Source organism: Scyliorhinus canicula, chromosome 19, assembly GCF_902713615.1.
Source record: "Scyliorhinus canicula chromosome 19, sScyCan1.1, whole genome shotgun sequence".
NCBI classification, from domain to species: domain Eukaryota; kingdom Metazoa; phylum Chordata; class Chondrichthyes; order Carcharhiniformes; family Scyliorhinidae; genus Scyliorhinus; species Scyliorhinus canicula.
Window position 1 is genome coordinate 5122936 of NC_052164.1, and position 24997 is coordinate 5147932.

At 38.3% G+C, this 24997-nt stretch overlaps 3 protein-coding genes and 1 long non-coding RNA gene across 7 annotated transcripts; 1 reads left to right on the top strand and 3 right to left on the bottom strand.

Moving 5' to 3' along the window:
- Nucleotides 1-1212: 1212 nt before the first annotated feature.
- On the bottom strand, nt 1213-3882 carry hoxb4a (homeobox B4a). The gene is made up of 2 exons (XM_038779373.1): nt 2788-3882; nt 1213-2457 (listed from the first exon to the last, which is right to left on the bottom strand). The coding sequence occupies exons 1-2, from the start codon at nt 3191-3193 to the stop codon at nt 2138-2140; spliced, it is 726 nt and encodes a 241-aa protein (XP_038635301.1). The 5' UTR covers nt 3194-3882; the 3' UTR covers nt 1213-2137.
- LOC119954281 lies at nt 2859-23045 on the top strand. Of its 2 annotated transcripts, none has more exons than XR_005458206.1 (3): nt 2859-3111; nt 12358-12668; nt 22357-23044. It is a non-coding gene; the product is annotated as an uncharacterized LOC119954281 (long non-coding RNA). The 2 variants fall into 2 exon arrangements; XR_005458207.1 differs by lacking the exon at nt 2859-3111 and adding an exon at nt 10030-10247 and having other exon boundaries at nt 22357-23045.
- hoxb5a (homeobox B5a) lies at nt 15577-18077 on the bottom strand. 2 transcript variants are annotated; one of them, XM_038779371.1, is made up of 2 exons: nt 17415-18077; nt 15577-16669 (listed from the first exon to the last, which is right to left on the bottom strand). In XM_038779371.1, exons 1-2 carry the CDS (start codon nt 17947-17949, stop codon nt 16416-16418), a joined length of 789 nt encoding a protein of 262 aa, XP_038635299.1. In that variant the 5' UTR covers nt 17950-18077; the 3' UTR covers nt 15577-16415. The 2 variants fall into 2 exon arrangements, with proteins under 2 accessions (XP_038635299.1, XP_038635300.1); XM_038779372.1 differs by having other exon boundaries at nt 15577-16666; nt 17415-18076.
- Nucleotides 19855-22359, bottom strand: hoxb6a (homeobox B6a). 2 transcript variants are annotated; one of them, XM_038779370.1, is made up of 2 exons: nt 21203-22359; nt 19855-20602 (listed from the first exon to the last, which is right to left on the bottom strand). In XM_038779370.1, the coding sequence occupies exons 1-2, from the start codon at nt 21759-21761 to the stop codon at nt 20349-20351; spliced, it is 813 nt and encodes a 270-aa protein (XP_038635298.1). In that variant the 5' UTR covers nt 21762-22359; the 3' UTR covers nt 19855-20348. The 2 variants fall into 2 exon arrangements, with proteins under 2 accessions (XP_038635298.1, XP_038635297.1); XM_038779369.1 differs by having other exon boundaries at nt 19855-20608.
- Nucleotides 23046-24997: the final 1952 nt, after the last annotated feature.

The following is a 24997-nucleotide window of genomic DNA, read 5'->3' on the forward strand; positions in this document are numbered from 1 at the left end:
AAAGTAATTACTCCTCAAAACGCTTCAGAATTATATACTTTAACGAAAGTGTTACATTTGGAAAGACTGCATTTCCCTTCGTCTCAGCTTCGTGGGTTCGTGGGACCTGGGGGGCGGTGGTGGTGGGGGGGGGGGGGGGGGGGGTCAACACAAAACACATACATTGGGTGGACAGGATTTTCTCATATAAGCGACAGATTGTAAATCGTTCTGTTGTCTCCAAAGACAAGACGTGATTTAAGGAAATCAAACTTTATTCCGGTTTGTTTTGAAACAATGGAATATGTGAAATCTCATCATGTTAAAAACAGACTACAAACAATCATCAAAAAAGGGCACATTATATCGTGTTCAAATTAATTAAGTTTTTCTGGTTGCATTTGAAATTAATATTTTTGAAGGCAGGGAATGGGGTAGGGTGGGATTACCATATCCTTCAGTTACAACTTCAGAAATGCAATTTGGTAAAATTTTTGTTAAGTTGTAGGGCTAAGGCGAAACACGTGCGTCAGTGAAGTATACTCTTGAACCAGCGACTATTCCTCCCAAATGTAGACTATTGTGCTGTGCATTGATATAGACTCCAGTTAGCTTTTCTTTCGATATTTGCTGCATTTTCAGATTCCAGATTGCATATGCAATGTGCTATACGAAAGAAAATTAAAATTAATACGAAGTTTCATCTGACAAAAGAGGTCATTTGTCTTCTTGATTATCTATTTGCTTGTCAAAGCTTGAACCGTTACACCCTCCAATCCCTTTCCAATACCCAAACGCACATGCACAAAGAGAAAATGCTAAAAGGCACGATATAAATGGTAGAAATGGATTTAACTTTACAAGATTAAGGACTGTACAAGAAAAAAGGGATCTGGCAGCGATCCCAAACGATCAATGAATAACAGATAACTAGATGAGGTAGCAAATCTTCAAAAAGAGTGTTTTCCAAAGTATTACTCCATTGCATCAGTGTGCAATACGTCAATTTCCACAAACCATTGAAAGGGCCTCGAACAATATAGAAGAAGCATTGCATTTGTTTTGAGGTGTACCCCTTCTGGCATTATTTTCACCAAGGCAGTGTCCTTTGTTATCACCCTGACCAACTCACACAGATGGATGAGCTTAGAAAAATCTGCAGTCATGTTACCAATCATATTGCTTCGAGAATTGGACTGGCAGACTAGGTACAAATAAACAAGTGAAAAGATACACCTTGAAAAAAATTTATTTCGGTTATTACTATTTACACGTATTTTGGTCTGGATGAAAGTCAATACATACAGAACAATGCAAGGACATAGACTGCTAACGAAAATACAAACTCCTGTGGGCCCGAACGAAGTAGCTGCTAAACTTCATAGTTTGGAATGTCATAAGAGTGATAAGGAAATTAAAACAGCTTAACTACCTAACCTTCCACTTCTTTCGGCTAATGTACAATCTACTAATACGAAGGCCAGAAGCAAGTATTGTATCGTGGCTGTACAAGTCACATGCAACATTTTCATAACCACTTTAAATAACTTTGTTGACATAATTTATTCCTACGTATGATTTTTACACTTTTGTCTTTAAAGTCCAACTACATACATTTTATTGGCACCGAAAGTAATATATTTGGGACCATGACGGCTGAGGAAATGGAATACATGTCAGTGTTAAATTCCAAAGAAAATACCCAAAATGTTTCTTTTTGTAAACCCCAATGGAAAATGACTCCGAGCTTCAAACCACAAAGGCCGTCTTGCCGAACTGCTTCAACAATCTTGTTGTGGGTTTGTTTTTGTGTGAATAAAAGACAGTTTGTCATCCCAGGTTGACGAAACGGAGCCTCATTTATTAAAGTGTTCGTTTGCTGTCGAGGTAATCGTAGGCATAGAGTTCATCCTTTGTACCACCAAGTAAACATGACAAATGGGGAGACTTTGGCGTGATTAAAGATGAAACGAGGATTCATCTTTGCCAATCTCTTCTGAAAACTGCAATCTACAATATTACTTATGGGGGAGGGGTGAGAGGAGTTGGCAAAATCGGAGTATTTACAGCTTAGACTTTGCCATTATAAATAAACAGTCTTTCAGTTAAAATCCTATGCGTATGCGCGGGTCTACCAATTTCTCTCCCAGAAGAACAGCTATAATGTGGCTGATGGTCCACTTGGCTCCTGGTTCTGGGAGCTTCCTTGCGATTGATGACTTGCAGTGGACGAGGAGCCTGTAGTAGACCTGATTTTGGTATTTGGCAACTTGTGGTCCTTTTTCCATTTCATTCGCCTGTTCTGGAACCATATTTTAATCTGTCGTTCTGACAGGCAAAGAGAATGGGCTATTTCCACCCTGCGTCTCCGGGTTAGGTACCGATTAAAATGGAACTCCTTCTCCAGCTCTAGAACTTGCTGCCTCGTGTAAGCAGTGCGGGAGCGTTTGGGTTCCCCTCCTTTGTAATTAGGGTTCACTGAACAAAAAGCAATAACACAGAAATAACTGACTGAACACCACGAATCTCACAAGGAACAGAACTAGTGCACTTAAAGTAAGCATTAGCGTAAGAAAAATGTAAAAGTTCACTTCTATCATTAACTGCTGCTCAAAGAGATCTGAGCGGCTAGGACACACACATCAAAGGCACATGGCCAGAAGTGTAATTGTACTGCAATAAAAATTTATGGAGGATGTGATTACTGACCTCCAGATAGGCGATCGTAAATCTAAAGAATGGCTATTTACAGTGGGTGCAATAGATCCCGGGCTTTCAGGACGTAAAAAGCCCAGGCAAACGACTCACCGACGTTTATATGTAATTTCTTCATCCACGGATAAACCACAGGCTCTTTGGAACAAGGAGTGTTTTGGTTGCTGAAGTTCTGACTGCAAGAGGGCGGAGGGCTTGGAGTCAGCGAGACAGACTGGTGGCCATGCTTGTCTAAGTGGTTCTGCAGGCCGGTCTGCGATTGTACGTGACCCCTAGGCGCCACGACCTGCTCGCCCGAGCCCTGGAGGTTGCTGCAAGAGGAGTAGGGCTGCTCGCTGTACGCTGACCGCGGGTACATCGCCTCATGCTGAAACCCGGGCTCCCGAGCCCGGGGAAAGTATTCCGGAGAATGGCTTGGTAGGTAATTGTTCTGAGAATACTCTTCACACGGTGGAAATTTAGGGTCCACATAGTTAGAATTAATCAAAAACGAACTCATGACCTTTAATATCTGAAATGCAAAATAACTCAAAATTTTTTCTAACCCAGCCGTTTTTCCTGTTACCTAAACCCTCCTACTTTACTGTCAAGTGAACAAAGTTAGGCGTTCATGTGACACCGGCAGCCAATGGCAGGTCCCGTTCGATTCCCGGATAAGGAAATAGAATTGGTCGCTGAAAGCGCCCAAGCTTCTCCCCTAAACAGTTTTTGATTACAGCATTTAATGTGCCCTTTTTATTCCTAAAACTTGGCAAGTTTGCACATAAGACCTTTTTTGCTTGAAGTCCGTTAAGCAGAATTGACGTCGTACAAAGGAGTTTGTTATATGCATCAGTGGCTTCTTGCTAGTCGATATCACTCCCAAAAAAAATGAGTCAGCTTTTCAAAAAAAAAACATAAAATAGGATCTGATATGTTAGCATCTATCCGTGGCTGCTAAATCTTTTTGTAATCGCGATGCTAACGCCTTTGCAGAGCTTTGGGAGGAGGAAGGCGTTTAGCTGGCAAAGATAAATCGAGCTGCTTTGGATCAATAGAAAATTCATCAACTAATTCAGGACACCTAAGTCAACAAATTGCATTCGGCAATGCATTAGACTGGCGATTTTCACCCAGACTATCTCTTGTTGAAAAAGTCCCCCTCGAAACATCCCCAGAATACGTACAATTGAAAAAAAGAGAAATATTTCACAGGTAACAACCAACGCAAGTCTAAACGAAGTTGCCCATGTTCGATTAAAAACATGTTCCCAAAGTGTGGAAGGAATGCTAATACACGTTTGCCTCTTGCAACATTGAATGGCTTTCGTTGGCTTCACTTAAAAAGATGCACAACGCAATGGAGCTACAGCATCCTTCTATTTTTGAAATCGTAATGTTTGTGAATTCTCGAGAAAACATGACACAGATAACTGCAAAGTTTTATTTAAAATGATACATAGAAATTGAGGAAAAAATCCACAATAAACTGGAATTAAATAATTGAAGATGTTCATATGCTTTCAATGCATGATAGGCTGTAATTCCATGGACAGCAAACGACATGCGTGGGGGTTTCGAGTTGATTAATTTCTAAGTCATAACAAGCCCTATAAAGCTGACCATTTTAACGGAGGTATGCGCGGGATTATCGAAAAAGGTAACAGTAACATTCCATATTTAAATGACGTAACAAATACAGCAGCAGAGAGTGCTGAGAGTTGTTGCAACAAGACTGGAAAGGGAATAAAAAGGACAGCACGTCACCCCAAGCTACAGTCTGACCCGCAGAACCAGGTAGATGAATGCTATGTTTCGCTTTTTTTTATTTAGCTATATTATCGATTTGTTCAAAGAGGATTCTAGGCGTGAGCATATTCTTCCGTCTTCCGGGTGAATGTTGTAGCGTTTGTGTCGACTACATACTCCCCTAGATACGAATTTGTGACCACAACTTTGTCAACACAAATTCGGATCTACAGGGTATATATAGAGGACAGACATATTTTTCAGCATTTTTGTAGCCCAGAGACGTTCAAGAGCATCCGCGTAAATGTGCACGCATCATTGAACCAAGTGCACATGCATGTGTGTGTTTGTATATGTATCTACACAACTTGAGTGAGGCTACCTTTCTCCGATTTCTTTCAGTGGGTTGCAGCGTCATTTATGCATCGTTTAATACATTGAAATGTGAAGCGCACAGTTTTGCAAATGTAACGAAAGCAATGTCAATAAATTATGAACAAAGTATCCTGGAATAATCCAAACAATCCACTTTCAGGGCCAACTTCGAATCATCCCATAAGCACGCATCCATGCGGTGATATATAACAGCTAGATAGGAGGACAAGTCACATGTGATACTTCCCTAAAAGTTTGTTTCCAGCTGCAACAGAGACAAAGAAATTTTCTTTATATTTAATTTATTCAGGAGCAGTGGAGGAGCCTCCATGCAGTGGTTACATAAATCTTATAGCAGACATTGTGAAAATCATGCACCGTCCGCTCTGATATATTCATATAACAGAGAGAATCTTACTGAGATGTACCTGGGTCATTTATCTTTATGTAGCATGCGGCCCAAGTAGTGGGAACTAAAAGATCAACTAAAATGACCTTAGTAAATTCCTTCAGGATAACACTTTTGCTTAAATACAATGCCTGCCATAAATTGCCCATAAAATTACGTGTTAAAAACTTTGTTAATCGACGAAAAAACAGAAATACCAAATAGTTTTAACACAAGACTTTTATGAATAGGGACCAGTGTTGTTTCAAAGAACCTTATTTCCGGTAGTAATAAAACATGAAAATGATGCCGAGACTTCACTCAGTACACCCCCGCACGTAAAAAAAACTTTATGGCTTTAAAAAAAAACTTTTTATAGGTCTAACTTTACGATCGTGTTGATCACTGTCATTCAAACCTTCCAATAATCATAACTGACTTTTATGTAATGTTGCTCTGATCCAATATCATTGGCTCTTACAGTTGTGTATTTTAAACATGTTTTCACTATCACTGCAGTTAAAAAGGAAACGTAGAGCCTTTTCAAATGTGTCTTTTCATAAAAGATAATCCTAGTGCTTTGTTTAACTGGCCCTAATAAAAATGTCGACATTTCGGAAGTTTGGAAGATGAATATATTTACTGTCCTCTATCTGCTCTGCATTTCAAAAGAATCTCGCTATAGATTGCTATCCTAACAGAGGATGCAAACATCAGCGAGATGGGGGAGGCCTTATCCCTCCTGTTTATGGCTTGCCATAGAAGAAGGGAAACGCAGGCCTCAACCTTACTGTAGCAAAGGACTCGCCACAGCCAATGATAGTGATTTGAACAAGTAATCATGCAAATACTATCAACATACTAAACATCGAAAAGCTAGCAATATTAATATAAATATCAGTGTTCTTTATATCTTTATAAACACGGTGGCAATTAAATGATTGCGATTAATTTTGCGGTCCCAATAGTTAAATCACATATTCTGATCATTTTTGCGAAGTTGTTTTGTGCTATTCTGTCTTAAGCACACACAGGCACATCTCTCTCGACATCGCCCCCAAACCTTCCATCTAATGGGGTTAGTTCAAGGCTAAACATGTCACCAAGTTACTCCTGCACCTTAAGATAGTTTTCCGATTGCGTTAAATCACGTTCATACTATCTCGCACACAAAAACCTTTTGTCTATCGTCCGTTACATTCTCAAATTATACATTACAGAACGCGTCGGTTTGGGCTTTGCAAAAATAAAAGTCGAACCGAGAGGTCGAAAATACCAACTTCAACATAAACATATTCGTTCTCCTTTGTCTGTTCTTTGCACTGATAACATCTAGTTAGAGTAAGGCTTTCCAGCAGCCTCTTTTTTTCCCCCATTCGAAATGCCTAGCAGCTTTTTAAGAAGTGGCCGAGAACCGGCCTGGTGAACATTTTGTTTTCTCCCTCAGTTTTCGTATTAATCTCATACACTGACAGTCTTTGTTAAACACCAAGGCGTGCCGTGCGTCCCAGTACATTTTAATATTTGTTAGACGCTTTGACCTGAGTTTCACCCCGCTCTTGGACTCTCCCCCTCTACAAGTTCTATAGTATGGAAAGGTCTCTCAGTCATCCTGAATTTTGCTCAGGTCATTACGTTTGAGAAAAATAGCAAGGCAGGAGTTTACCCAAAACAGCATTAAGGCTCTGGTCTCTCAAGCATTACATGTTCTGTGATTCCATTAGCATCAAATATTTATTATAGAAGTCACAGTTCTAGTCTCGATTGGCAGATACGTGCCCAGATTCCAATTTGAATAACAAAAGTAATTAATAGATCTGTTTTCTTGTGCATGCCTAGTTGCGTGAATATAAAATGTTATCCTTTTCACTGTTGCATATTTCATGTATTATTACATTGGATTAGTCAAAGAATAACATCAAGAGATAAGACATCAGGCGAATAAAAGGTCCCAGCACATTACACATTTTATATATGTGTGCATGTGTGTAACAGTGAATTAATTTAATTTGTTGAAAACGATTGTTTTAACACGTCAGAGGATTTTCTAATTAAAACTGAGGAGAATGCCCTCACTCGACACAACCCCCTCCAGGCAAATGTCAGCAAATTTCTTGATGAACTTATATTCAAACTTGCTCAAACTATATTTCACTTTCTTTTCCCTTTTCTCTTGATGCATTTTCTACCTATTGACAGATTAGCAAATCCGTATCGGGTACAGCGTTATATATGGAGACATAAATTTAAAACAGTTAAATAATTTCCCATTCCAACATGTTATTTAGGATACGAAGCAGGAATTTCAATTTCATGCGAAGGGTTTGATGAACGTTATTTTTGAGTGAATGTTTCAGTTAAGATTGAGCAAATTGCACGTTTATGACACCGATTGAATCAATTTTTATCAGCTCAATGTTCTCGGCACCATGTATTGTTTAAGTCATATGTATGTTGCCCATTGCACATCATAACACAGTCATAGTTGGCATTAAATGATATAAACATTCCCACGATGCTGTTACTGTGTTGATCATTACTTCCCCATGCCCGCAAAACGATCCTTGGAAGTTACAGAAACTGCACTACAATGGATTTAAGGTATTAAACTAAACAAGTATCAGAACAGACATTTCTATAAAATACATACGAACATGTAGGAAATTAGGAACAGAAAGAAAACAAAGGAACGGACATGTGATTTCAGGTGAATATTATCTTTTTAATATAAATTTAGAGTACCCAATTCATTTTTTCCAATTAAGGGGCAATTTAGCGCAGCCAATCCATCTAACCTGCACATCTTTGGGTTGTGGGGCTGAGACCCATGCAAACACGTGGAGAATGTGCAAACTCCACACGGACAGTGACCCAGAGCCGGGATCGAACCTGGGACCTCATCGCCCTAAGGCAGCAGTGCTAACCACTGCGCCACCGTGCTGCCCGTGAATATGGTCTTTTTCAGCATTTCATGACAGAGATAGCTGAGTTTAAGCCGATGTAAAATCTTTCCTCTGCAAAAATAGTGCTGTGTATTTCCTTTATGTCAGGGAGTGTAACGTAAATATATAACCCCCACATTACAATAGTTACTATACTCCAAAAGAACTTAATTGGCTGTAAAAAAAAAAGTTAAACGTGCTGAGGGCGTTAAAGGTGCTACAGAAATGCAACGTTTTTTCTATAAACTACAAGCAAGTTGTGTAAGACATAACGATAATCTAATCATGACAAAAAGTCCCTTAAATTTGATTCGTTCTAATTTTAGCTATGGTAATTGAAGATAATAACCATACATCCTTGTTGTCTTTCTAAAAATAAGATAGCCTATGCTGTGCACACATTGATTTCACGCTTAGAATATTATATTATTTAAAAAAAACACTCGTTTCGATGTTGATGCCAGACTACACAAAGTGACCAGAAGAGTAGGCGACCTCTAATTCTCCCCTCACTCTCTATAAATGTGTGTTTGGAAATAGCTTGTTACACAAAATGCTCATTCAAACATTCAAAATTTAAGAGACTGTATATTTACTTTGAACAGATTTATTGCAGAGCAACTGCAGTGTAAACAGATTGATAACGTGTCCGGTGCGAAGAACGACCCCAAAGATTTAAATGGTTCACATTGTTGAAATGATCGGACTAGGGCCCACTGTTTGCAACTTTGAGAAATGGGTGTATAAAGGATAAAGGAAGCAAGAAATACGCATTGATTATATTTTTTTTAAACTCTAACATCTAATTAATTTAAAATATATTTGGGACCCGTGGCAATATGCTAGATCAACCATGTTGTTTTCTTTACTTTTATAAAATGGAATCAAAATTCCCGTAATGTGCCTCAATGAGCACCGATAGCTAAACTTCATTCTCAGGATCTATATGTGGGTAACTGGGGGAAGCCCCTAAAAGTAATGCATGGAGACATGAAAGAAGTTAATCTTTCCCTGTATAAAAATACGTAAAATAATTTTAAAGTATCGCCTTCCTTCCTTTAGTGACTGACCTTGCTTTCTATGATACTTTACACCCTAGCAATTCGTCAATTAATTCCAAAAACTCTGGCTCTACTTTTTTGACTCCCTTGTGCTATCTTTCCCCTTTTACACCAATACATGTCAAGGCTGTATATGTTTGAAAATCTGATGATTGTACATATAAGCTCATATTTTACGCGCTATTTTCACATTAACTTGTACAATGTACACTTAGCTTGACTTATCTTAAGTCATCTTCTCCTGATACAACAACAAGCATTTACTATTCATCCTTTTCCGTCATGTCGCCCATTATAAATACGCGGCTTCTATTTCCATACAACCTGACTCTCAAATTATTTTAAAAGCTGATTACATCTGGCGGGAATTATTTATCTCGTCCATTTGTGTTTTCAAAGTCCCTTATAACCTATACCGCAGCCACTTCCGTCGTGGGTCTTGTGATTTCTATTATTGTGCATTGTGTTCTATAAAAGGGATCAATTAATCCTCCCTGTTTTTGCACAGATCATGATCAGGATAGTTCGCCGTTACCCCCACCCCCACTCTCACCTCTCTCTGTCTCTCTCAGTCTCCTTTCTCTTATTTTACATACTTTGTAAATTGTTATTCAATGCTAAACTCTACTTCCACTACAGCATCATACCTCGGTATCATTTTCTTATCTGTGCCGATAGCCAAGATCAGCCCTTTTACCATTGACATCGAACTGGGTCTAGCTAAGCAGACAACACCAAGTCACGCACGACGTAAACTTTTGACCCTCCACTTTTTGACCCCTTAGCTATAATGCTGTACTAACAAGCCCCCATGAACAGTTTCAACATCGCAATCCTCAGACAGTATTGCTATACAGTTTTGTTTTCCACCACGAGGCTCGAACTTATTTTAACTGTAGTGCCGCTTCACTTAAGATATGTAATCCAGAAATCGAAAGATTTTATTGAAACACTGGAGTTTCTTGAAAGTACTCATCAAAAGTATATATTTTTTCTTCCGGGCACTGTGTGAATGAATTTGTATGATTAATCGTCAGGAAAAATGTACAAACTGAAATGGTGAGTTTTGAAGAGACAAATGACTACAGCACTTAGAAACTGCTGATAGTGCATGAGTAGAACATTTTGGGGAGATATCAGACAGACTCCTCCGACTCAGTTCTGCCAGATTAACTGCAGTGGAAAGGGCTGGTAAGCGTTGTGGCAGAAAGGAGACCTATAATGACTATGAACTTGGTCTGAAGCGGGCTCTGTGGCGAATCCGACACGTTACATGTTTAAATAACTCCCCAGTTTCTGTTAGTATTTATTTCAAACTTTGCTTGTAAGTCCGATTTTGATTGCGGCAAAATATCTCGAGATGTTAGTAGTAAAACATTTTTTTTTTCGAAACCATTGTCAGATTTCTGTTCGGTGCGTTCCGTACGGCGTTAAGGTGCCAGTATCATGTCTTGTGAAATAATAAAAGCGGAGTATATTAACATAGGGAAACAGGTCATCAGAAAAATCCCTCAAGAGATGAACCATTAACAAGGGTTTTATATTATCTTTGTCATCATATTGCGTAATAATTTTGGAATCTTAAATGCAATGCAAAATTAAATTAAACCATACTCAATTCAATTCAATTAAGCCATAGTCTTGTTCTTTAAAAGCTGGAGAACGGAGACTGAATAAAACAGTCTGGGGTATTGGTCGTACTTTCTTGAACGTAAACGAATAAGGTTTTCTGTTGCAAAATGTCTCGTTCAATTGAACAGCAAATGTCAGCCATCAGCCTTGTTTTATTTAAATCAGGGATTGAAAAAGTTGCAAGGCCTGGATAGCATAAAAAAAACAAAGCCTTTTCTACACTATGAGAAATATGATGTTGCCTGATACCAATTATATTGTGGTTTATAGTTTTTCTTCCATTTAACAATTTATTAAGTGAAGTAGATGTATCGAAAATAATAGTGTTCTGTAATTTAAGATCTCACCTTATGCCCATGTTGCATTTAATTAGACTATGATGTGTATGCTGGCCTCGCTTAGGTCGCACGTTGTGGAACAGGGTGCTGGTTTATGGCCTAAAGTGATCCCAGTTACTGGCGGTTGAAACCACGGGGAAGAGTTAATGATAACGTATGAGATATGAATACTTTTATATATGTGTCTGCAACTAGATGTTTAATATGGCGATATAATCATCTGACACCTTTATGACTCCGTCGCGCGTTTGTGTGTCAGCCTTTTGTTCCCTTACCCCTAAATTACAACCTTAACCCAGTCCTCATATCCATCCAGTGCCTATAAGCGTACCAGATGCACACCACTTAAAATTCTTAAAGAAAATACATCACCTATAGACTAAGCAGTTAACCTGATAGGGATGATTATCGATCCTGTACGTTTCTGTGGAACAGATAATTCGCTTCTGATAGTATCAGGAGCAGATACATCTGTGTTAGAAAGGGGAAGAAATGACACCACATTCCCTGAAACCAAATTAGTCATGTTACAGTTGACTATTGATTCCCACCATAAACGTTTGTGCCTGCGTCGATTTACAAAGCGGAAATGCTCCCGTAATTTTAAATAGATTGGGAATGAGGGGGGGATGGCTATTTGCGTTTTTGAATTAATTATGAAATATTTGTAATGCTTTTTCGCCCTGGCAGAGATGGCTCCAATTGAAACCCAATCGGCATTTTTCTGAAATAGGGAGAATTCCAATCTATATAACATCCTCCTTCTTACAGTCAACTAGCATTCTTGGCCAGATTTGGTATATTTTAATTATGTGTCAGTGTCTCCCAGGAAACCGTAGATACTTGTCTTTTTCTGTAATTATTTATACTCTATCAGATTCCTTCTTACACTAATCATAAACTATTATTCCAAAGTATTTCCTGAGCATCGTGTCTTTAAATCAGGTTGAAGAATCTAAGTAAAGGGCCAAGTGTAGGACACCATCAAGGTTGAAAAGAATGGCGGCGCAGGAAGTGGATCTGAAAGTGACAGATTATTTTGTTTCGGAGAAAAACAATGCGATGTTACAAAGAACGGCTTTACCCCCAAGCTCAAAACCTTGACCCATTTTCGCTGTAATGGTCTCGCGAGTAAAATGTGTATTTAGGAATTGGAAAACGGATTGCATTAATTGTTTCTATCTCCCGTTTTACAACAGAACATTGAAGAAAAATCAGTCACTTCCACCGAACACTATGAATAAAATGAGAAATGAAATGCAAGACCACAATGTACTTCCTCCATCAGGGATGTGTTTTCCTGTTTACCCATTGGATTTCCTCAGCTATCAGCGCGGAAAGGCAATAAAAAAATGACAGAAACACTTCGACTTTCTGAGAGAAAAAACTTTGACTCCTAACATTGATTTAAAAAGCTCCCTCCCCCTCCCCTCAAACTACACACCGGAAGCGGCGAGAATTAAAAACTTGACGGATTCGAGGACTGTGTCACAACAATGATTATCGACGGGTGAGAAACTTGACATTTACTGATGAGAAATGTCAAAGTATAATTTTCCTCTTATGTATCTACATTTCTCCTTAGACTAGTCTGTGACTGCACATGTAATCTTTACAATGAACCTCAGAATTTGCAGGCAATTGTCCGATTAGCTTGGCAGGAAGTCCATTACAGTAAGGGTGATACAGTTGATAAGCACTGTAACATACAGTAAGTGCAGTGTCTAAATAAAATACAGCTAAATTGCAAAACGTTAGTCTATACTTGTTTCGGGTAATTCTTTGGTGTAGGATCAAAGGATATCTGTTTGTGTTAAGAATCTCTTTAGCCTAACAAATTGATATAGCACCTATTCCCCTGTCTCTCACTTCAACTTGAAACCCCAAAGGAAACATTTTCGTATAAAAGTCTGCGCAACGTTCAATTAGTCGTACTTAAGAGTCACATTTCAAAATGATGGCATTTATAGAGGCTAAAAGTCTATAATTCAAAACTGACAGTACTGACAAAGTTAAAGGCTATAATTTAAAGTAGTGATTGGGTCTCGCGTATGAATCTTGAATTGTTGCGGACAGTATGGCGCACTTAATAGTTTGAAAAAATGTTTTCCTAGCCGTCATATTTTACAATTGGCGATGGGTGGAAAAGGCGCTTCTATCCACTTTTGGGAATTTATCTTCGTCCTTCCAGCTCAGACTAGCATTTCTGCCGTCCCTTTGCACTCCTTCAACGCATAGTGAGTTCTAAAATAGTTCAGTTAGGCCAAAGTTCGGAATTCCAGCCTAACTCAAACCTACTGATGAAGAGTTGAAAACAAATTTACGAGGGAGTGAAGGTGAGGCATTGGGGGGGGGGGGGGGGGGGGGGGGGGGGGTGGTAGTTCAATCACAAAATATAATTCTGGGTCATTCTAAGATGAGACACCACTGTAACAGGGCTGATTTTACATAGAGCCCTATTTAAATATTTTCATTTAATATTTCCAAAGTCTTACAATGTGATTGCAGACATGCATTTGGATAGATCTTCCTTTAAACATCAGAACAATGGCGATCCATTTGACTCTTAATTTCAAAAGATATATAATCATTATTCTTTCGGCATAGAGTTGGTGGGGGTGTAAATATTCGGAACACTAATACGCCAAGTAAGTGCTTTAAAAATAATATAAAGATGGCCTTGACTGCACAGGGCCGTCCTTAAAAGGCGGGTTTCCTTTTTAAACAATGTATATGAATAGACTACAAAAGAGTACATTAATCCACACGGGATAGTGCTGAACTGCCCGTTTTCCAGCAGAATGATTTTTCGAGAAAATTGCAAAAACATTGTTAATATTTTGAAAACAAAATGAAGCTAAGGTAGAAACGAGGAAACTGCATGCACGTTGAGCTACATTTTGGATCTGGACTATTAATCAGCGTAAACTTTACATTGGGTCAACAACTAATACTACAAACATGTTTAATCATTCCTACCACGCCCCCCTCGATCACAGCTAAACCGTTCAAATTAATGTTTATTTTAATTTTTGCGCCAAATCAAAGAATAAGGAATAAGTTTTAAAATCTACGCAAATTATTCTAATTGCATTAAATACACGGGAAGAAAACGAATCACCAACCACGCAATAAATATAAAAGAAACTCAGTGTCAATAAATAAAACATCAAGAACATTTAAATCTGTTTAAGTAAAATAATCAGCCACGAGGAACGAGGCCTATTAATCCCGCGCACCATTATTACATTTCTTTACAGTTTTGGGCCCATGTAAGGCTATAAAAATATATTTGCGAATGCTATCATCTTTGCACTACTGTCAATTAAACATTTTTTAAAAGTTTTTGTTTAATTTTGGAAGCTTCTTTGCGCCCTGTTGCCAGTCGTGGTATATAGTTCGAGGTAACGTACCTTGAGCTGTACAGTTCCATGCGATTTTTAACAGTAGTCAGTGAAGGTTTTGGACCCTACAGGTCTGGTGAGAGAATCCTGCTCTATTCCTCTAGAAGAAGACTAGTTGTGTTATACGCTTACAGTCTCTGCAAACCCAGTCAGATAAAGTTCAGCGGCACTAACATTACACAGAATGTGAAATATATTGTACCTTGTCAACTCCCCAGAACCATAAAACTAACTTTAACGACCCCACGTGACTTTTGAGAGCCAGTAGGGGTATCTGCCTGCGGTATGGGCGATTTTTACGATCTAACTTTGAGATAAATACCCAATTCATTTGACATCCCAATGTCATACCGACTTCTTGTATATGTAGTTTGTTATATTCACAAGGGGAGCAGGCACTTTACAGGATAGACCTAACATTTGCTGTGTGACTTATCAGCTACCGATAAGTACTGGGACGTTCTTTTGGTAAGTTGAGTTTAAACTAAACTAAGGGTTACCTGTTGCACAAAGATGAAGCCAGATTTGCAAAAGGAGTGCGTATAGTTTGTCACGTAGACAAACTTAAAAACAGTACACTCTGTTACTGTACACGTCTCATGGAGCATGGCGCAGAAATCAAGTCCGAGACATCATAATTTGTTTTCTAAAATTCACGACAACAGCGAATAGGAAACAATCCTGTTGAAGTGTTTAACTGTAAGATGGCGTGTTCAGTTAGATCCAGATGCAATAGGTCAAATCATATAAATACTGCCTTTAAATATAAAGGAGCAATTCAGCTGCGCACGCAAAACAGACTTAGATAAGATTTAGAATTTATTATGAACGATTAACTGGTAGAGCTAGCTGTGGTTGCCTCTAATAATATCTTATAGAAGTGATACAAGTGATAAAACAAGAAGTAATCAATAGATGTTGAGCAAAATTCATTATATACGCCGTTAGTGTACCTTTATAAAACACACAGTACATGCAGTTAAGATATCAAAAAAACACGTAGCAATATTCAAATATAGCACGCCTGGTAATATTTATTGTACGAGATACCAACAATAGGTATTCCCCAGATGCAGTAGAATGCATTGCACCGGGTAATAAGATACCAGCCTATTTACAGTCAACATATTACACTTCAGAGATTAGGGGTGGTTATGGGAAACTTTTACTTTATTTCGAATTAAGCTACAAACAAATACAAAAAGCTTGTTGGCAGCACACTGTAGGAGCTAAACATACTTGTCGTTCACTTCCACAGAAAATATGCCATTCATAACTCTGCCCATTACAGACTAGCTATAGGCAACATTATAAACTTTTTAAAAATTATTTACAACCATTATAACTCACTAAATAATCGTGTACAATCATCGCTGATTTCATAATCTATCCACATGTATTACCAAAGATTAGAATCCTACATGGAATTTCGACATACAGACTTGCTTAAAATCACGGACAGCATTAAGGACAGAAACTTACAAGAACGTGGTTATATTTTTGAGAGGTGATAGTGCAAGAGCAGGGATTTTAGCTTTTTATCAGCGTGTGGGAGGGAAAGAAGACCAAATTGTACAACTTGTGTCAATTATAAATAAGTTATACCATTTACAATCCACAAAAACCATGCCACCTTTTGAAAAGAGCACCAACAGTTCACTGACACAGACATATGTAAGACAGCAACAAGCATTTAACAGCGAAAGGACAACACAGGTTAAAAGGAAAAAAAATGTTAGCAGTACCACAGGAGAGTTTAATTCATCTTTAATATTTAACAACACGCGAAGAAAAAGGTGTCTCGCTGTACAGTACTGGTGCACGGTGTCTGTTTTTTTTTTACATTTGATTTGTTAGGGTTGAAAGGCGCTTGCACCGGCCGTCATGCTCATGCTTTTCAGTTTGTTGTCCTTTTTCCATTTCATCCGCCGGTTCTGGAACCATATCTTGATCTGCCGTTCTGAGAGGCACAGAGCATGGGCAATCTCTATCCTCCGCCGCCGGGTTAGATATCTGTTGAAGTGGAACTCTTTTTCCAACTCCAACGTCTGAAAACGAGTATAAGCAGTCCTGGCTCTTTTCCCGTCTGGTCCACCCATACCATCTGCTAATAAATACAGGAAGGTTTTTTTTTAACCATGCTGAATTATCTATCTCCTTTTTTAAACAAATCATTTAAAAATGAGAATTTGACACCAGGAAAGTTGGAATATTCCCTTCCCCGGGGTATCTCCGGACATGCATGTGAAAATGAAAGTATATCGCCCCAATCTGAATTGCTATTAATTATAATTTTCCTTTTCATTGTCTGACTATGTAACCTGTGCCTTGACGGCTGCTCTGCTAATGATCTGCACACACACACACACACACACACACTTTCACACCAGATATGAACAGTCACACACATGCACATATACATGTTCATACATTTTTAAAAAATGACTGAAATTGCAAGCAGACCCATGGAAAATGGGTCACAGTAATATTGATTATCCAGGGTTGCTGCACAGTTTTCTTTGTTGTTATGCTGACCATGCAATACAATTCTTAGCTTTCTATACACTACGACCCCAGATATCATATCATATTTGCAATTTATCCACATTAAATATAATTATTTTAACATTTACTGATTTTTGCTGGTCGACTTGCGCATTATTTCTGCATAACGTTATAAAATTGTTCAATGATTTAAATTAAATTTACGGAAAAAATGTTTAGTTTAGTTTCTGTAGAGCAAAGAATCACACATTGTTCAGATTTTGTGTCACCTAGGTTGCACAATAGGACGCCATGAATTACCTGACCACAGAACAATATTTAGAGTGATAAACAAAATGAAAGTGTACCATGGCCAATGTGCAGTTTTCTCATCCAAGGAAATATTTGTGGCTGCTGTTCTGGTGTTGTTGCTTGTGCTGGTTCTTGCTGTGCTCTGGGATGGTTGTTGTTGTTGGCTGGAGTGCCCTCTTCGGCATCCGAGGATGCTCCGGCCTCGTCCATTTCTGTAAAATTACTTGCTGAACTAGAGGAGGTAGTCGGGTCGGATGGGGAACCCTTGACTCCGTGACTGTCCTTGCCGGAACAAGGAAGGGGTTCTGCAGATGAGAGGGTGCAGCTCGCTGCTTGCCTGAACCTGGTTTCTGCAGCAGGAGGATAGCTTCTGGACTTTTCTGTATTAACCACTCCAAAGTGGTTAGATGAGGCTGAACGGGTGATGCTAAGGTCCATACCATTGTAGTTGTAGCCGTAAGTGCCTGAATGCATGGTGCCTGAATCCCTGTATGGTCCGTTCTCGGAGCTGCTCGTCCCATAATTAAGTAACTGATAATCCGGGCCATTTTGATAGCGACCGGAGAATGAGTTTACAAAGTAAGAGCTCATTTGGGTTTTTTTGGGTTGATTTGTGGTTGTTAGTCGTTATAGCCCAGTCCTGCACGATTTATGATATATTAATGAATTATAGAAATGACTGTACTTCGTTCGCTTCTATGTATGCGGCCAAATATGGGGGGTGCGAGTCGGAATCACGTGCTTTTGTTGACCAGTCGTAAATTCTCACTGATGACCTCAAGGGGTAATTCATGCTCTATGGTTACAAATAATGACGATCCGAGAATCGTTACGCCATGTGAATGCGAGGTTCCAAATGGTGGCCAGGTTTGCAGCGTGCGCCACCTACTGGGCTCCGTCTGAATGACACGAATTAAACTCATTGCTGATCTATTAACATTGGTATATTGTTGTATGAATAATAAAACAACAAAGAAGATACCTTTGAAAATTACCTCCCTTAAATCAATACTTTTTAGTATTGTATTACATTTTCTTATATATCGTATTTAACTTTTGACAGTGCATTTCCTTTAAAGCGCTAAAATCAAAGATGCTGAACATAAAACGGCTATTCAATTATCTTGCAATTGAACTGGAAATCACGTTTTATAGCTATACTTGGAGTGGAGCAATTTATTTCGTTTTTTGACCAGATACATTTAAAAACAATTAACTTGCCATCCTTGAGTAGTCAGTTAAACGTACCCGCTTTCATCGACTTACGGTTGGTTCTGTCGATGTAAGCATTAATATTTGCTAAATGTTATCGTTCCTGCGTGTTTGCCGCACTGACATTCGTTCTGAAATATTTGCGAATAATGTATGCTAGTCTTTTCTAAACTTTGTCTCCAAATTGCATAGATTATTTCAAGACAAGGGAAGGACTACATTTTAGAAAGTTCTATATTGTACCTCGGGTGCACTCCGTGGTTTACTGGGATCCCACATCTCTTCTAATTAATGTGCTTTGAAGGAGTCTACTTAGAAAACACACGTTTGAACTACCTCCCCAATTCTGGGTTAATTGACTCTTTTTAAAATTACTATGCAATTATTCTGATTTAATTGCAGAATGAACAATATTAATGAACATTCCGGAGACACGAATCTTTTCGTCGGGGTTTTGTAAACAATACGCATAACCCCACTGTCGTTATAGGATCCTTTACCGGATCCGCACCACTCACCTCCCAGAGGTTTGGTGTATAATTAGCAGTGCGACACCAGCCCTTTTGGGGCACAATGTTTCTATTGTGTGAGGAAGGATTAAAGTTGTAATATGCTCTGTACAGAATGTGGTGGATTTTTGTGGGGCATGCATTGTTGTGGCAACAAGGAATTTGCGTTCAAACTCCTTTTTAAAAAAGTGACTCAATAAGACGGTGGCATGAGTGGCCCATTTAGAAGGACTTGTGCCGAAAGGCACTCGCTTGATTGTGCAACGGAGAATAAAATAATTGAATGCAGAAAGGCAGTTGTTAAAAGCCACAATATATTGCCCTTCCTTTCCGTATAAACTGGTTGCGGATTTCAAAGATGTGCCTGGTATCATTAGCCAATAATGTTTCTATAATCCAGTCTGATTTTTAGAAGCGGGCAGTAAGCTGATTACTGGAATGAAATTTAAATTCGAAGGGAAATCATAGGGATAAATCAATTACCAGAAATTCAATGAGGACTGTCAACTTTTTGTTTTCTGATAGATCGCAATCTACACTTAGCTAAGCTATGAGTGGCGATATTGAAAATTTGTCTTCTATACCAGGTCTGTTTGTAGAATTATCCATTGGTTTCCATGCATATTATAATTCTTAAATTGAAAAATACACATAATGTTTTTAGAAAAACTTTTTTATTATCATTCCAGATAAGGACGCTCAGTTTTAAAAATTTATCACGCATGCTTCAGTCACATTAATTTAACAGAAAGCAAATAAAAAAATAACCTCTTACTCAATTTTAAGACATTTGCTTTTATTTTCCTCTCTCCATTACGAAAACAATCCAAAATACAATATTTAGACCTCATTGTGTGATTTACACACACATGCACACACATCTCCACACACACGCACACGCACACGCATACACTGATAAAATAAATCAAAAATAGTTGCTCACATTTCACATAAACGTACACCTTCATTAACTAGAGAGCTGAGACGAACTTCAAAGAAATCACAATATTGCAACAGCTCAACTCAGATGCAGAATTCATGGAATACCCCTAATGTTTTTAAACTATTGACACCAATGTGAAACATCGCCTGTTTGGCTAGACCAAAGGAATGCATAACTTTATAATAAATCTGACAACAAATACGGAAATGTACAGCTCCACTGTTGCGCAACAGCAAACAAAATGTAAACTTTTAATATTCATTATTCATTTTTAATGAAAGAACTGCATAGCGTTCCCACTTCTTTCTTTTTCCCCCTCCTTGTTTTCATTCTGTTGATTTCTCTTCTGTTTCTTCTCCGCTTAATTGCGAAGAGCTGAGCAATTTGTTCTCTTTTTTCCATTTCATGCGCCTGTTCTGAAACCAGATCTTGATCTGGCGTTCTGTGAGGCAAAGTGCGTGTGCAATCTCTATCCGGCGCCTTCTGGTCAAATAGCGGTTAAAGTGGAACTCCTTCTCCAGCTCCAGAGTTTGATATCTAGTGTAGGTTTGGCGCCCGCGTCGTCCATTTGGATTAAATGCTGAAGCTTCCCAGTAAAAGGAAGAGGGGAGGAGACAGAGAGAGAGAGAGAGAAACAGGCAGATGGACAGAGGGGAAATAAAAAAAACGGTCGATTATTGCACGCAATATGGAAATAGTACTGAAGCATATAAATAACAAGTGAATCACATTGATTATCTTGGACGTTATATGTTAAACTACTCAGTTTCATAATAAACTGCTTGATGAGCACCTTCGATCCTAAAACACTAAATAATGATTTCCATTCAAGCTATGGTTACATTCTGTTCGATTAAGACTTTATAACTGGTGGACCTGATGGCTGTACAGTAAAATCTTGAGGGGGAGAAAAGTAACTGATGATGAATCATATTTAAAGGTCAGCGTTGCATTTAATATACATATTAATCTCCTGTACCAAACGTCGAGTTTCAATGAATTATTCAGTATCTCAAAATATGAAATGTATTAAAGAAATAATAGAACGTGTAATTTTATTTTCTAAGAAAGGGGTTTAAGGGATTAACTGTTCATCTCTTGTTAAGTTCAATGTAAACTTGCGTTAAAAGTTTTTTTTCAAACAAATATGCAAAACAGAAAGTATAGAGGTGAAACTTACCACCACTGGAGTTCATTCTTTGCATCCAGGGGTAAACAGGAAGGGAACTCTTCTGATCATCCACTTCAGCATATAAGATTCTGTTTTGTGCACTCTCGAGTTTGCGTTGTTCGGGGTTAAAATGCGCTGGATCTTCCACTGGGTGGTATTTGGAACTGGTGGATGAAGCGCCGCTGGAAGGGTCTTTTTCCCGATAAAAACTAGGGGCACCGTAATCACAGGGTGTCCGATTGCACCCATATGCTCCGTTGGCTTGTTGGTAGTAAGAGGGTGACGGGTAGCTTTTATCCTGCATGCTTGTAGCCCCATATGTGGCCGGGTAGTGTCTTAAAGGGTCGTAACCGGAGGAATATAACGGAATCTGCCCAAGGAAGGACTCCTGCCCACTGGCAAGAGTCGCCGGGAAAGTGGAGTTCACAAAATACGAACTCATTTGTTGGCTGTGATCTGTTATGATTTGTTGTGTATTAGTCCAAGTGGCTGTGCTATTAGCAGTTAGCGAGATGGGTTTGATTCGGGATGGCCAAGTGCCAGAAAGGACAGCAGGAAATATAACCATCTGATCATCGACTGACCAATGGCAATACTCTTTGATAGGAAAATAGCACCCATGAGGGACTTATCCATGAATCAGAGACGCTTGCAGAAGCCGGCACATGTGATAGGGAAAAGTCCCAAACATATAGAGAGATAAAAATCAACACAAACACATAATCTTTAGATTCACTCTACTTAAATGAATCAGATGCATAAGAATGCTTAAAGTTCTGCATCTCTTTCGACGCCTGTGCAAACAGCTAAATAAGCCCACTCAAACTAAACAAACAAGCAAAATAAAACACCATCCCGTGAGCGTGTATTGCGATATTAATTCATTAAACACTTATTAACTCAATTTTATTGCTTTCTCCCTTTTTAATCGGAGTTGGGTTTTATGTTTCTTACTGCTCTGTCTTATATTGTGATTGTGAAACTCAAGATTCATTCGGTATGTTTTAAACATGAGATGCTTCCATTAGTATTTCTAACTCTGGGTGTTATTTACCATAATAGTTTCGTTCGCATATTGTGTTGCATGTATAGAAATGTCTTCGTGGCTTGTATATCATACACTCCAGAGTTCCTGATAGTCGTTTCCTGTGCTTATGTTACAGTTGTCCCTCTGTGTAAGAATGTGGTTCAGCGATGCGGTTTAACTTTGAGGCACAAGAAAAGGGGATCAAAACAACAACTTTTAATCTTTAATTGAAACCACAAAGAGAACGGAAGAGGCTTTAAAAGAAAAGGCAACTAAACCAAACACCCGAGAGGGAATCACCAGTGGAATAGTACGCAAAAGACTTGCTGTGAAGAACCTCCAATTTTATTTATTAAAATGTCCGGAATAACACCTGTGAAGAGCATGTTTTAAGAGCAATTGCTATAAAACACAAGCACAGAACAATGTAGAAAATAGTTTAAATTATTTTTTTAAAAATCCAACTTTATTAGATGATTGCTGCCTTTGTGAAGAAAAACGATGGTTGCGCCCAAAAGCAGCAAGGACATTTGTTGACGGAAGTGTGGAGCTATGTAACTGTTTATATCAGTGAGTACACAACAGATAGACTCGATCCATGTATTTAAACATTCATGTACAAATATTGCTGAAAGTCTATTGCGTTAAGCACTTAGAGATAGATAGCTGGCCGACATTCAGGACCACGCACAAGGTGGACGCCTCTACATATCCAAATGCGTACACACTACTGCAGATATAACTGAAAATTGATTACTGTATTTGATATCATGTTGTACTCTTAAACTATGCTTTCTAGAAATAAAATATTTTGCTTTGCAATATTTGGAGTTCGTAATGTGCATTTGTTCAAAGTTTGGCTCTTTTAGGTTTCCCGCTTGTGAAATTCGTCATATGATTTTTATTTTTTTTTAAATACGGAGACACGCTGTGTCCATCTGTGTGATGTGCGATTTCTTCAAAAACTGTCTGGCCATTTTAATTTTCTATAAAAATGCATAGATATGTTTTTCTTAGATATCATCATTTTACTATTTATGACCATTAAATGCTACAAGTGTCAGCTGGTTTGTGCTGGACTTTTAAGGATTTATTTTTAGCAGTTCCTCTGGAAGGCATCACTTCCTGGTTTCAAACATCTGTTTCTAAGAATCATAAACTGATTAGTGAGCACATGGCAGAAATTAAAGAAAGGCTTCTCTCTTGGTACGGGTTCATTTTCAGAAACGGGTTGTTTTCTTGTTCTAGAAACATGGTGGTTTGAGCATGGTGAGAATGTATAAGTAAAGGCGAAGTGATAAACTTTCCCACCTGAGAAAGCCCCAGTTTGGAGTTCCTGGTGGAAGCCGCAGTTTTTAGATTCAAATCAAATGTCTCCAACGTTAACCCGGAGGTTCGATTTTTAGCATCTTTAAAAAAAAAATAACTTTTCTAATTTCCAAGAAAACTTTGAACAATGGGAAAGAGAGTTTGTATATATCATTGTTACCTTTCAAATGACATTAATCTTCGGGGCAACCACTTCAAATCAGTTGCTATCTGAATCAGCTGCTTTCTGATGTTTAATATCTTTTGCTAAACTTTCTATTTTCACTCGGTGCCCAAGTATATATACGTAATCATATTTTTTTAGCTGATTTTGTTTTAATTGTTTTATTTTTGGGGTTTTTTCTTATTGATTTAAGCCTTATAAATTACAAAAATGAGTCCAATCAATGTAAGTGCATTTTATTTATAATTATGTTTTTAAAAATTTAATTCAGTATAAATAGAGTTGGAAATCTAAATCCTGACGGGACAAATATTGTAGTAACATTTTGACTTACTCGATCACAAGGCTGAGTTTGCCAGGAATTTCATAGCTGTCATTTAAACATATAAATGCTTTCATCTGAGCTTTAATTACTTAATAAGGTATACTTTATTTTAAAAAAAGACAACCTTTATATTTGATAATTTAACCGAAATGTTTTATATTGTACTCTTAGTTACATATCCCTGCCATTCCCTTTTACTGGCCATCGAATTGTCGTTTACTTTCCGTGTCAATTTCAACATATCTTTGTTAGGCAGAGGTTATAAAATTCTCTTTGAAAGTGTGGGAAGGTAAAACTAAAGGGGGTGGTGGGAGTTGTGTGGATCTTGTTTATTGTTTATAGTGGGTCATTAAAAGCAGAAATTCGTTTATAACCGGGCTGGTTCCGCGACAAACGAGGGCCTTGCACAGAACACCATTGACTTGCAGCATTGCTATCTGCCCAGGGATGCATAGCAAATTCGGGCCTTGCTAGCAATTTGCTGCTAATCGGATGTAGCCAGAAATGCACTCCTGTGAGATCTATTTGTACAGGAATTTTACAAATCTCAGCTGCAAATTAGGTTTGACACAAAATTCGATTTCATCAATATCTTCCGTCTGAAGCAGTTCTGTTCAAAGTGAATTGGCTGCCATTGAAGTAGGGTGTTTGGGTGAGAGACCCTGGCAATCTCAATACAATTGCATTCGGAGACATCACTGCGTCTACTGTATCTTTTCTTTTACATATACACGGAGCTCAAAGTTTTCTTTGAACACAATCGCCAATAAAATAAAACGACAAACATTCATAGTTCGATTCCAGTTAGTGCAATTGTAGCACTGAGAGGGATCAGAAATAACGGCAAAGCAAATATGAAGCTTGCTACAGACCAATAAAGAAACTCGCTGCCAACTTAGACATTTATTTATACAGACATATGTAATCCGCAGTAATCCACACACAACGACGATATATATA